At 41.1% G+C, this 14,995-nt stretch overlaps 1 protein-coding gene across 2 annotated transcripts in view; it reads left to right on the top strand.

Moving 5' to 3' along the window:
* The first annotated feature begins 727 nt into the window (after positions 1-727).
* Positions 728-14,995, top strand: part of gfod1 (glucose-fructose oxidoreductase domain containing 1) — a 34,782-nt gene continuing 20,514 nt past the window's right edge. The window contains exon 1 of one of the 2 annotated variants that reach the window (XM_060869660.1): positions 728-1,568. In XM_060869660.1, the coding sequence (XP_060725643.1) occupies positions 1,316-1,568 (253 nt within the window). In that variant the 5' untranslated portion in view covers positions 728-1,315. The remainder of the gene's footprint in view (positions 1,569-14,995) is intronic. The other variant, XM_060869659.1, reaches the window with a different exon arrangement.

Raw genomic sequence — 14,995 nt, 5'->3', positions numbered from 1 at the left:
ACAGTGTGTACGTATACAATTTGAGACTTTGATTAGTAAAGCTATTGAAAAATAGTAAAAAAACAAATATAGCACACCTGTGATGGGTTGGCACTCCGTCCAGGGTGAATCCTGCCTTGATGCCCGATGACGCCTGAGATAGGCACAGGCTCCCCGTGACCCGAGGTAGTTCGGATGAGCGGTAGAAGATGAATGAATGAATGAATGAAATATAGCACAGGCACTATTATTATACACTATTATTACACACACACACACACACACACACACACCATATGCACTCTAATATTAAGTTAAAAAATAAACGAATAAAACAAAAGATTGTGAATTCCCAACACCAACACCCCATTTCTCCCAACACCATTTGAAAATGGTCACGACCCCCAATTTATAAACCCCTGCTGTATCTTGTACACGTGAAAAATGTACAGTATATGGTTTAAATAAAAGTTAAATAGTAAAAAAAAATAATTAATTAATTAATAGTTTATCAAAAACTAATTAGTTTACAAATAGTTTTATTTTTAATTAATTTATATTATTTGCAGGTTTCAAACAAAGCTATATGAATTATTTCAGACATTGTTTGTTATACAATTCCTTTGCATTGTGTAATTAAATTTTCTTTAATCTATTGTCGATAAAATATTTATTCCTGAAAAGGGGGCTCGAGCCCCCAAGACGTCATCGTTGTAAGCCACGCCCTCCCTCGTACCGCGCCTGTAATATGGAAACAGACAGGCGCGTCCTCAGCTGCTGCAGGAGTGAACGGGTTAACAGGGAGGAGGAGGAGGCTGGAAGAAGAGGAGGAGTGATCGAGGAGGAGCGAGCGGTGATTCTCACACTGACCGCAGTACTGATAGAAGCACAGCGCGGCTGGTGTCCGGCTTTTTGCCAAAGTGGTGTCATTTGCGCTGTGTGAGACCGCCATCACCAGGAGGGTAGGTTTAGATTTTGCGCACGCGTCTCAGAAGACAGGCGCGCGCTCTTCACTTCCTTGCCTTGGACTCTGCTGATGCATTTTGGATATTTTTCTGATTGCATTCTGAATGCCTCCTGATCTCCTGGATGACACGATGCTGAATTAAATAGTGGACACGGAGGAGAAAATGCGAGGCAGCGGAGGACGCGGTGCGCGCGGTGCAGGTGGATGGCCGACCTGATGCTGCAGAGAAAGAGAGATCGAGAGAGATAGAGATAGAGAGACCGACAAGTGCACACACACACACACAGAGAGAGTGAGAGAGAGATAGAGAGAGAGAGAGTGCTGCCATGCTATACTAGCCGGGTGTGACAGTAGTGAGCTGAGATCACCATGCTGCCCGGGGTCGGTGTGTTCGGCACGAGCCTGACAGCGCGGGTGATCATCCCTCTGCTGAAGAGTGAAGGCTTCTCAGTGGAAGCGCTGTGGGGCCGCACGCAGGAGGAGGCCGAGGAGCTGGCCAAGGAGATGGACGTGCCCTTCTATACCAGCCGCATCGACGACGTGCTTCTGCACCAGGATGTGGATCTGGTGTGCATCAATCTTCCACCGCCGCTCACACGCCAGATCGCCGTCAAAACGCTTGGTGAGAGACGCATCCTTTACCGTCCATTGCATGTGCATGATCCCACTGGCTCTGCTTCCTACCCTACTCTACTAATAATATTAATAATCATCACCATAATGAGAGGCAAATCATCAAAATAATTATTTATGCTTTCCATCGTGGAAAGGAATAGGAATGAAATATAGTATTCCCTCCAGAATCAGTTTTATACTTAGAATAACATAGTAACAGATTACAGGATGAATAGCACAGAGACAGATTCCTTCATTCATTCATTCATTCATTCATTCATCATCTCAAGTCATTTGTTTATGCACCAGACACTAATATACACACAGAATGACATGCGGTTCCATGCATATAGTCATTCACACACTCATTCACACTGAGGGGCAATGTGTTATAGCTTATTTACCTAATGCAATGTTTTTATTTGATAATTTATATTTTAATTAATTTATTTATTGATATATTTTTTGCCTATGTAAGGTAACCAGAGAACATGGGGGGATATAGCAGATATGGAAAGAACATGCCAAACTCCTTACAGACAGTAACATAGGGCCAGGATTGAACCATGAGGCAGCACATGTACAGTAACCTCACAGAGATGTAATGTTAGGAAGGACATAGTTATTCCAAAACCATGACACTGCACTTAACATAAAACAGTTCCGACACAAGGCATTCAGGACTACTCAGTCTTTTGCTCAGTTCAGGCATGGGTAGGTTTTTTATCATTTCTCTACATCCAAGGTTAGGAAGGATCATTATAAACCAATCTGAAAGCCCATCTCAGGTGAATACATGGTTCTGCTTTTACCGGTTGTCAGGTTTTAGCACATATGGACTGCTTGGAGTCTAGGTGTGGCAACCAAATATACTGTCTAAGCAATAGAGTCATGCAAACCTGCCTTGGCCATATGATGGAAAACATGATTCACATGTCTGGGTCACGCAGTTTTGCAGCACGTACAAGGTAACATCCAGGATGCATAGGATTCATGTGATGGTCAATATCATTTTGGTCGGATGGAAGATTCTGTCATGACATACAGTTGAAGATTCTATGTTATGACATACAGCTTCTCAGAGCTGTCACTTTTTCAGACATGCTTGTCTCAGTGCCTCGATTAGTGGGTATGATTGCACACATCCTGTGTGGTGAAACCCGCCTTCATTTTCCGGTTTAAGTGTCATGTTTAATATGCTAGTGTTTTTGTGAGTCAGATGATTTAACCCTCTAAACTACTAAATAATTACTCAGTTATACATGTTAAAGCTTATTACTCAGTTAGTACTCAGCATTCAATTCACAGCCAACACTGAAACGAATAAAAAAGGTGTGTAACACGAGTAAGTAATGTTAGAGCTCAACACAGCGATGGGTCCTGAGAATATCAATTCTAAATATAAATTCTACTTGTACATTACATTGAAAGACCACACTTCTATTTTTGAAATGATATTCAATATGATTCAAGTTTTGTTTTTTTTTGTTTTTTTTTTTTTTGGCCATACACCTTCTTGTTTTGGCTTCTTGATTCTTGTGTTCCTCCAGCATGGTGGGTAAACACAGACAGGCATACACAGGTGTCCAGTAATGATTCAAAATAACCACTAGATTCTGAGAATGATTCATCATTGGGGTTGAGATCATACTCAGGACCAAAAATAGCCCTCAGACGAGTCAGAGTATAGCAGAATGATCATGACCTTGCTCATGGACTGTGCTCTAGTGTCCCTAATCTGGTATCTTGCGATATATATTTTTTTCTTAACAAGAAAATGGAGTCCAAACGGTTATAACACCTTGTACACACTTACACAAGCTCTATGATTCATTAACAAAAATATAGTATTTAAAATGTCACACAGTGCATTTTCATTACTGTAAAAAATATATATTTTGACATTCAATCTGCTTCATGCCACAGTGAGCAGGTAACGTTGTGTTACAAGAAGGTGTACATATTGTGTGCAACTGATATTGAGTTTGCTATTTTAGGAAAACCATTAATGACGGAGGTGTGGTGTAGTCCTACGCAAAGGTGTTGACTGAGCCACTGTTACCACCCCTTACTGAAGTGATAATTTTTTATTAAGCACTTCATTGAGTGTTTCATTCCTTTAATATCGGATCAGTTTGTCAATAACACTTTTTTGTTTATTAATTAATATCTTTATAGATGTTCATAGCTTCATTTAATGCTGTGGAACGTACACAAGAAGGTTTAGTTCCTGTGAGCACTTACTATATGGCAGTAATAACCTCACCAACCTCTCTTGTTTCTCGTAGTTATTATATTCTCTATAGCACAGTCACTGGAAATCGAGTTAAACTGTATTAACCTCTTTTATACATTGAACAGAACAAACAAGACCACTAACTCTGTGAAGAATGAACATATGAGAGTGAATTCAACTAGCAAGTCATTTTTTTTTCTTAACGTCATATTAAATTTTCACTTCCTGTTCAAGGCAAGGAAGAAAGGTTGCTGAAATTAGCTTTGCTTTTTCAACTTTCAGTATCAGTTCATTCATTTCAGTATCATTTTCGTCAGAGACATTAAGAAGACTGCACAGGTTACTGGTTTTACAGGAATGATCTCTTTTCTGCTTCATTTTAGAGCAGAGCCTGGAGGCAGTGAAATTATCGTGCAAATGTATAGCTTTAAGTCAAATAGTGTAGTTTCAGAATCAGTTGGCTGTAATTCTGTCATGCATTTTTGTCAGAAGATTTGGAACAACATATTCAGTCTTAGTTTTGAAAAGTAAATCCACTGGACAGCTCGGTGTTTACTTTGCTGTGGTATTTATCTAATCCCCTGCTCATGAAGACCTTGAAGTGAGGTCGGAAGTGAGGTGTACAGGCTTAGGTGATTATTCTGTGGTGTTACAGAGCCAGATCTGTTTATACGCTACTGTGTTTATTTTCTGTTAGACTCAGAGACAGGCAAAGTCCTTTCTTTTGTGTAAGTAATTTTTTTTATCTGTGTAGGTAATCAAAGTTTGCTCTAGTCAGGTTGCGTAATATTGTGTTGATAAACGTGGCAGTTGCAGGTCAGGGGCTAAAGCTCTAAGTAAACATCCACTGACTGTGCTAAAGAGGTGGAGCATTCCGAAAGAATACAAGAATACAACAAATAAAGACTGAATTTAGCTTACAGTATGTCTCTGGGTAATGTGGTAAATCCACTTAGACTTCCATTTAAAATCTAACATATTAGGCTATTACGTGTAACATATTTGTTTCTTGAAGTTTTGAATGTGTGAAAACAAGGCTATCATCGCCATTTCCTTGTACTGAATCCCATACAGATTTATAGTGGAACAGTATCACATTGGAATACAGATCCAGAATTGCTTTGGGTTTATAACATTTGACTAAAATTGATTTAAAAAAACAAGTGTAGTTTGTAATAGAGTTATAGATTATATCATCTGGGTTTTTATAGTGGTTAGCTTTATAAAAGTGGCTAGCTTTATGATGTACATTATTGTAGAAGATCAAATTAGCTCCATTTTCCTAGCAGATGTTCAGGAATGATGCATCGTATACTGTGTACCAATCAGTTAATTAATACAAACTATGGTCTTCTATTATAAAGAAAAGTAGCACTAGCTAGTTTGGAAGCTAATGGCAGTAGCTAGTATTACACTCACTGTTCAGGATTGATGACCATATTCACTATTCATAGTGAGTTCAAAAATTCAATGCTACAGTTTAGCACAATTGAGTGGACCATACACTAAATATACTGACAGGTTAAGTAAATACGTTATGTTATATCGACTGCTGTGAAGAGATAACGAATAAATACCTGATCAGTTGAACTTGCTTGTTACTTCTTTAATTACCTTTACTTAATGAAATTTTCTTGTTACTAGAAGTATACTAAGTATAATAAATATTTTTACTGATAATATTTAATATTTAAATTGAATGATGGTTGTGGTGATTATTACTATCATTGCTAGCTTGCATTGGACTACTCATGCCATCCCTATTGCACCTGATGAAATCCTGGACTAGAAACATCAGGGGCTACATTATACTCTGACACCATTATGGTATACAGTAGCTCCAACACTTCAACAGGCAAAATGTCTAGATTATCTAACAGGCTGACTCAGAATGCAAATCAATTTCCCCTTTCCAGGGTGTGGGACAGTCATTATCTCCACTCAGTTGGTCTGTTTACTTTGTGTGGTACAATGATAACCTAATCAGTTATTCCAAAAGAGGAATGTGAACTTGGAAGGTTGGTATTAACAGCTAAGCATTCTGATGCAGATGATGGACACTGGAGGAAAACATGAACCAAAGTGCTAAGGAAAGGTGGCATTTGAGGACATTTGTGGTAGAAATTAAGGAAGCAGTCATGACATGATGTAAAGAATTTACACAATTATCCCTTTAACATAAAATGTTTTTATGATCAGTTGTTTGGTGTCCGAAACATTGCACTGGAGTTGTGAGGCTTATGTGGCTAACTAAGAGGAAGCTGGTAGCTGACAAATTAGTGACAGCATTGTGCATATCTAAATTATCACACAATGACTTCAGACACTTGATATGCTTTAGTATCCAACGGACCTGTTTAAAGAATTACAGTCTTCTCTAAAAAGATTTTTTTTATCACAGATAGCTTTAAAACAGAAGAAACAGCCATCATGAAGCCAGAATCATTTCTGCTTTGAACTGTATAAAATATAATAGTTCCAATATAATTAAAATATTTGATTGAACTATTTGAATGTTTTTACTTATGTGTAGATTTAGGCTAGACTAGTATCTAAATCTTTACATATGTTAGCTGGATTAGCCTTGCAGGTCAATGCAATCGTCACAAAAGTCTTTATCTTCATGGCAGACTTTTAATACTTTTCTTTATCCTTTATCTTTATTGTGTGGACACCGATCACACAATGAAACTGACATTACATCTACAGAATCTTTTTCTAGAGACTTTACCTTTTTTTTTTTCTTTTGACTTGTCCTAGAAAATTACCAGTACAAAGAATGTAAAAGAGTGTGATTAACAGGACAAACAAGAAACACAGGCTGACTTTTGAGAGCAAAACTGCAACTCATCCACAAACCCACAGCTTCAGTTTCTCTGTTGCCCTTCCTAAAAATCCATCTTTGTTCATTTTCTGGCATTACACTTTGTGAAGCACTCACCATACCATACAAATTTAGTCTACATATAGTACAGTAACACCTTTAAGAAACTCTCAGCAAAGGAGTACAAGAGTGAATAACACTCTAATGCTCTCACTTGTGTAAGAATTCCTTGGGCCTCTGTCTTAAGTTATCTGCTTGGCTATTTACATGATAATGGAAGCACAAACGGTAATCTAAGAAAGCGAGAGCTTTACTTTTAAACTTGTGTTTTGTGCACAAAATGAATCTCCCACCATCTCTAAGCACTGACAAGTGAGCATTCCTAAGTTAGGGAATTGGAACTCATGCTGGTGGGTGTAAAGGAGAAAAGAGTTCTCATCCTCATTCAAAAGGACATTTTCATGTATATTTTATTCAGCCTTTGAAAAACTTTACTATCTTCATGTGCCGTTTGACCTAGCATCACGGAGGAGCAGAAATGCGTATTTGCATTTTATTTTAGCTTCGCTTTATGAATGCAGAGAACTGTGTAATCATGCAAAGCTGCTTTACGGTAGAAGGAGGAGTGTGTCCCGGGCTTTATTTTCTGTGATCCTGCTTTTGGAGCAGTGAATGCAGAGGGAATTTACTTCTTTCCCATGACCATTGTTTAAGTGAAGTGGGCTTAGCTTGTCTGAAACTCTTTATGCTCTGCCTGACTTCACTTTCATTTAAATGACATAAACATGTTCCTTTTGATGTGAATTCAGACAGGTTTGATCTCATATTCAGTATGTAACATGCATTATATTATGTATTAGCACTCGCTGCAGAATTTCAATCTAATAATCATTAGTTATCTATGTTATTATAGCTATAAATAGTTGTTTCCCGACCAACCTCTTTTTGTATTCTTGCATCACTGAATTGGTGTCATGACACAGGAAGTTCACTGTGGTGAGCACAAATTATGCACAGTGTGCTGCCTTTTTAAAGCATATTAGACTCATTATTTTTCTCAACATACATTATGAGTAAGTACATTCACCCATTTTCGGTTTCTGTTTATAGAAGTCTACTGTGCTAACTGCTACTGTATACTGCCAATTTTGCAGTATATAGTTTTCTGTTTTTGACTCGTTCTGTTCATAGACATTAGCGTTTAGAGGTTGTTTCAAAAACTCTGCTGTAATCCAATCAATTATTTTAGTTAAATGAAACAAATATTGTTTTGTAGTTGGGAAAGATTTTATCAAATTTTAAACAAGTTTTCTAGGTTACAGTTGTAAAAGAGTAAAGACAAACAGTACTTAATGCACTGTAGGATGTTCAGTATGTCATCAATTATTACATAATTATCCATCCATCCATCCATTTTCTACCGCTTATCCGGGGCCGGGTCGCGGGGGCAGCAGTCTAAGCAGGGACGCACAGACTTCCCTCTCCCCAGACACTTCCTCCAGCTCCTCCGGGGGAATACCGAGGCGTTCCCAGGCCAGCCGAAAGACATAGTCCCTCCAGCGTGTCCTAGGTCTTCCCCGGGGCCTCCTCCCGGTTGGACATGCCCGGAACACCTCCCCAGGGAGGCGTCCAGGAGGCATCCGGAACAGATGCCCGAGCCACCTTAGCTGACTCCTCTCGATGTGGAGGAGCAGCAGCTCTGAGCTCCTCCCGGGTGACCGAGCTCCTCACCCTGTCTCTAAGGGACAAGTCTGACTTACTGCCGGCAATGCGAACCAAACTCCTGCTCCGGTTATATAGGGACCGGACAGCCCTTAGCAGAGGGCCCCGGACCCCATACTCCCAGAGCACCCCCCACAGGTTACCACGAGGGACACAGTCAAATGCCTTCTCCAGATCCACAGAGCACATGTGGACTGGTTGGGCATACTCCCATGAACCCTCCAGCAACCTGGCAAGGGTATAGAGATGGTCCATGTTCCACGACCGGGACGAAACCCGCATTGTTCCTCCTGAATCCGAGGTTCGACTATCGGCTGAATTCTCCTCTCCAGTACCCTGGCATAGACTTTTCCGGGGAGGCTGAGGAGTGTGATCCCCCTGTAGTTGAGGAGTGTGATCCCCCTTCTTAAACAGAGGGACCACCACCCCAGTCTGCCAGTCCAGAGGCACTGTCCCCAGCCTCCATGCGACGTTGCAGAGGCGTGTCAACCAAGACAGCCCCACAACATCCAGAGACTTGAGGTACTCAGGGCGGATCTCATCCACCCCCGGTGCCTTGCCACTGAGGAGCTTCTCAACTACCTCAGTGACCTCAGCTTGGGGGATCGACGAGTCCAGAACTGAGCCCTCGGCCTCTGCTTTCTCAATGGAAGACATGTCGGTGGGGTTGAGGAGAACCTCGAAGTACTCCTTCCACCGTCCGAGGATGTCCCCAGTTGAAGTCAGCAGATTCCCCCTCCCACTGTAAACAGTGTGAGCAGGGCACTGCTTCCCCCTCCTGAGGCGCCGGACGGTTTGCCAGAATTTCTTCGAGGCCAACCGTAGTCCTTCTCCATGGCCTCACCGAACTCCTCCCAGACCCGAGTTTTTGCATCCGCAACCACCCGGGCTGAAGCTCGTTTGGCCCTCCGGTACCTATCAGCTGCCTCCGGAGTCCCCCGAGCCAACCAGGCTCGATAGGACTTCTTCTTCAGCTTGACGGCATCCCTTACTTCCGGGGTCCACCACCGGGTTCGGGGATTGCCGCCACGACAGGCACCGGAGACCTTACGGCCACAGCTCCGAGCGGCTGCGTCGACAATGGAGGTGGAGAACATGGTCCACTCGGACTCAATGTCTCCAACCTCCCTCGGGATCTGGTTGAAGCTCTGCCGGAGGTGGGAGTTGAAGTTCTCTCTGACTGGAGATTCTGTCAAACGTTCCCAGCAGACCCTCACAGTACGTTTGGGTCTGCCAAGTCTGTCCAACTTCCTCCCCCGCCATCGGATCCAACTCACCACCAGGTGGTGATCAGTTGACAGCTCCGCCACTCGGGTGAAGAGAGGGCAGTCCGACCTTCTTGGCGACCTCCGACCTAGGGTGTCCTGGTGCCATGTGTACTGATGGACACCCTTATGCTTGAACATGGTGTTCGTTATGGACAAACTGTGACTAGCACAGAAGTCCAATAACAGAACACCACTCGGGTTCAGGTCGGGGGGGCCGTTCCTCCCAATCACGCCCCTCCAGGTGTCACTGTCGCTGCCCACATGAGCGTTGAAGTCCCCCAGTAGAACGATGGAGTCCACGGTTGGAGCACTTTCCAGCACCCCTTCCAGAGACGCCAAGAAGGTCGGGTACTCTACACTGCCATTTGGCCCGTAAGCACAAATAACAGTGAGAGACCTATCCCCGACCCGCAGGCGCAGGGAAACGACCCTCTCGTTCACCGGGGTGAACTCCAACACATGGTTGCTGAGCTGGGGGGCTATGAGCAAGCCCACACCAGCCCGCTGCCTCTCACCGCGGGCAACTCCAGAGTATTAGAGAGTCCAGCCTCTCTCAAGGAGTTGGGTTCCAGAGCCCAAGCTGTGCGTGGAGGCAAGCCCAACTATCTCTAGTCGGTATCTCTCAACCTCCCACACCAGCTCAGGCTCCTTTCCCCCCAGCGAGGTGACATTCCATGTCCCTAGAGCCAGATTCCGTGTCCGGGGATTGGGTCGCCGAGGCCCCCGCCTTCGACTGCCACCCAATCCACATTGCACCAGCCCCTTACGGTCCCTCCTGCAGGTGGTGGGCCCACAGGAGATCGGCCCCACGTTGCTCCTTCGGGCTGAGCCCGGCCGGGCCCCGTGGGGTAAGACCCGGCCACCAGGCGCTCGCATGCGAGCCCCAACACCAGGCCTGGCTCCAGAGTGGGGCCCCGGTTGCGCCATACCGGGCGACGTCACAGACCTTGTTATTAAATTACTCATAAGGGGTATTTGAACCGCTCTTGGTCTGGCCTGTCACCCAGGACCTGTTTGCCTTGGGAGACCCTACCAGGGGCAGAAAGCCCCAGACAACATAGCTCCTAGGATCATTCAGGCACGCAAACCCCTCCACCACAATAAGGTGGCGGTTCGAGGAGGGGTATTACATAATTATAATAATGTTAATTTGTATATAGTAATGATGCCATTTAGCTATTTGTGCTTTTCTATTGGCTTCATGTTGTTTGTTTCACAATTAATTACAGTTTTATTGCAACATGTTATTTATTCCAAAACAGCAGTATTTTTGCAAATAAGCATTCCAAAATGGCAATAGTCTCAAATATGACTGTAATTAGTGGAAACAGAAAACTAAAAAAGAGAAGCAAACAGTCATCCAAATGAAGTTGTGATACGACCTTCCACAATGCTATCTGACTAACGCTCACACAGCTGGTGGGAGGAAGATAAAAGAGACTGTAGGCTGACCAAGGCAAACAATGGATTGCATATACTGACAACGCATTAGAAAATCAAACATATGGGGCTCTGCACCACTAATGATAGTGTGAGATAATGAAGCTCACATTTGAGGCTTTTGTAGCACTACTGACACTAATTGGTCGGGAGGAGAGCAGGCACTGATAACATGCTAGCGTTGATGCTTTAGTTGTAGTACATATTGTGGCGAAAATGTTATTCAGTCAAAACACAAAACCTGTTGTTTCTTTCACCAATTCTTTTTGTAAAAATTTTAATTAGAGAATTAATAAATGTGACTTTTTTTTACCATTGAGTTACAGCCAATATTAGAATTAGCATCATGTTGATTGTATTATGCAGCTTATTAAAGGTTTAGCACAAACATATGATGCTGTTTGAATAGTGAGAATTGTTAAGAAATGAATATATTCTACAGTAATTTGGACATAAATTGCCTTATTCTATTATGTAAGGAATAAGCCTTTGTGGATGCTGTTAACGAATGCTAATAAATGATGGGATGATTTGATGCAGTCCAACACACAAAGCTAAATTTCTTTATAACAGTCTGAGTTCCTGTTGTTAGTAATTGTAGCAGCTATCGACAGTTACACACACTTGGTTTTTAATGAAGACCTTCCCACTGCAGAAAATTTATAGTAGCAGCTTTAATTCTGACTGTTGTCTGAAAGCACTGAGATTGGTGACTACTTCTAAAAACTCATATTCACCATCAGAAATGGTTAAAAGTCCCTGTGCATGTTATTAGCATAGAAAGATTTTAGAATATATAAATATATTAGAATTAGCTGATATACAGAGTCATTCTGTTGTCAAGTGTTCAACATCCCTGTGTATAAAATGCTAGTTTAATAGCTCCGGCAGAAGATACCTTAGTTGGGAAGCAGATGTTAAATGTAGTAAAAAATGAAGAAATCAAGAAATTAGTTCCACCTTAATTCGTTGCTGAGCTCAATAACTCCACTTTGCTCTTTTTCAACTGGTGTGTATTGTGTTAGCACATAAAGCACGATGCAGAAATGGGTGGATGGCATGATATTTATTTGGGTCTCTACAATAATCATAATCTTAGGGCATAGCATGCATCAAAGCATAATCATAATTCTGAAAAACAAGAACTCTAAAAAATAAAATGTAGAAACAAGGCACAACTTTAGTGACATAAAGCACAACAAGATTTGCAGAGGACCTCGGACACAACAGGGTATAAATAGATGCACTGATCAAGAACACACAAAACAGATGGACACAATAGGATAAGAATACAATAATTGGACAGGATTGTGACACACACCAAAATACCAGTGCATGCCGTATTTTGTATACATTGTAACTGGAATTCATGTTATTTTCACATTATTCACTTGTTTCACATTACTCCTTTTCTCTCGGCTTGTTTAAGATTAAGGTGTCTCCTAGTGCCAACTCTGAAAAGAGGTAGTTTATTTGAAGCTGCCATGAGTAAGCATGAGCAGCTGACAGGCAGACAGGATGACAGGATGACAGGTACACAGGCAGGAAGAGCGGTAGTCCTCGTCTGGTAGTGACCTTGCATATATAAAAGCTGTCAGTGAAGATGTCTTTCTTCATTACATCGGTTTTCCCTTTCACCATGCACATGTACTGACAATACTGTTGATTAGAATTGGCTCTATCTTCACTGTGGTTAACAAGAGCACAGTCTTAAAGAAATCCATTCTGGCTTTTTCAATTAAAACACATTTTGCATGCAGATGAAAGCAAATAGTGAATTTCTTTAGAGTGGGTGCTATAACAATAGGGTGGATCGGCTACTTTGAATTCTCTGTTTATTTATATTTCAGTGCTGATGAGCTATAATTACATTAAAATTTCACCCGTTTATTACAGAGCAGTAAAATATAAACAGCTTCTTTTGGGTGTGCGTTGTTAAATATGAGTAAAATACAGTAATTCTGCTTTACCTTTAATATTACCACAAGTACAGTTATGGTTTACTGTTGCATGAATTGAGATTACAAACTTGTGGTTATGACAAGATGCCAAAGAAAAGAAAAAATAGAAGGTTTATAAGTATTTCTCATATCGCTGCGGACCATGTCCTTCTAACCGCTGCATAATCATAACAGTTGAAATGAGATTAGGTTTGGAATGAACATGTCTCACATGCTCGGAACACGTGTTAAACTAGATCTGTCCTCATTACTAGCATTGAAGGACAGCTGTGTTTAGGAACACTGTATCTACTGTATATCATGTTAAGATGTGTTGCTATGGCTAACGATGATCAACCTGCAGACCTTGGATCTTGTTTCATATTTTTGTTACATTACATGTATTGTCCAGTAAAAAAAAGGATTATCGAAACGTTTTGAAGTAGACTACATATTATATCATTTGACACATTTAGCAGTATGTATTGATATATAACAACACATCACACTTGTTTTTGAAGACTAGTAAATTCTGCTTTCTGTGTTGCCTTAAGGGATTAACCCTGTTCATGTATTTAGCTATAAAGCACGTGGCATGGATGGACACAGCAATGATACATGTACCTCTACACAATGTGCTTTTGTAAAACACAGAATGGCAAAAAATAAAGAGCCCACAGGGACACCACATTGCTGTTATGTAAGTCTGGGGCAGGGCAATATGATGATACGATATTGATAATCTTTTAAGCCAGATGTCTAGCTTTCTCAAGAGAGTCTATTACGTTTGATCACTGAAAGGAACCAAGAGGCTATATGACTGGTGTTGTAAATGGTTAAATTGTATACTCATCACTCACTTCTTCACATCGATGATGGTAACTTTTTTCAGTCTTAGCTTTGACAAGTATATTTTCTTTTAGTAAAAACCAGTGTATGGATTCTGAAGCTTGTGATCAGCTAAGAGGGTTGGACACTGGTAGTCTAGTCTGAAAATAGACTATAATTTTCTTGAAAAATGTAAAAGCTGTCATATGGACTGGGAACCATACCGCGTTACTGAACCTGGGACTACCTGTAGGAGATGGCGTGAGTTCAGTTGCACTGGAACTGTGCAGCGATTCCTGTGAATGTGAACTCGTACACTGGTCCGCACTTGTTCAGGTAGTAATGTAGCCTTACTCATGCGTTTTACCCAATTATGACATCATTCTTTTTCCACAACACACATGTCAAGTCAAGTCAAGTCAAGAAGCTTTAAATGCCATTTTAACCATATATAGCTGTTGCAGTACACAGTGAAATGAGACAACGTTTCTCGAGGGCCGTGATGATGATATGAGATTTTTTTGCCATATTGCCCAACCCCTTAACATACATACTATAAGCACAATATGTCATCAACAAATTACAAGCTGTAATTACATTAACCTTCAAGTATAGTGTTAAATAAAGACAGCCTATTTCTGGCTGTTACTTATTGTTCATTAAAGTAGCAACTGCCCTCTGGCCTTAGTATATTTGCATAAAAATCCTGCTTGAATAATGATGTATACAATTGGATGTATTTGATAGTGCATTCTACCATGTTCAGTGTAGGTACAGGAAGAGGGTATGTGGCGCACACACACGCACACACATATGCACTTGTGTGGGCCACATACCCTCTTAATGTGCCTACACTATAAAAGCATATTGAAAAATAGAAAAAAATATATATATAAATATATATATATAAAATAGTGCACTATTTATAGGATACATATACAGTATACAGTATATATGTGTGTGTTTGTTTTGTTATGTTGTAGAAGAACAGTGCTGTACTACATGAAGCACCAGCAAAAGAGATGCACTTAAATAATTTATTGCAATTCAAAATTGGTTCTTGCACTGATTTGAAGAGCTCTGTGTTTCCACAAGATCTACATGTTGCACTGAAAACACAAGCATCAGAAACATTTAATCATAACCTAATTTCAGTTATTTACACAGGCTTGACAG

Source organism: Tachysurus vachellii, chromosome 5 (assembly GCF_030014155.1).
Source record: "Tachysurus vachellii isolate PV-2020 chromosome 5, HZAU_Pvac_v1, whole genome shotgun sequence".
Taxonomy (NCBI): domain Eukaryota; kingdom Metazoa; phylum Chordata; class Actinopteri; order Siluriformes; family Bagridae; genus Tachysurus; species Tachysurus vachellii.
Note: the sequence above shows the minus strand (reverse complement) of the source record. Positions and strands in the feature narration are given on the sequence as shown.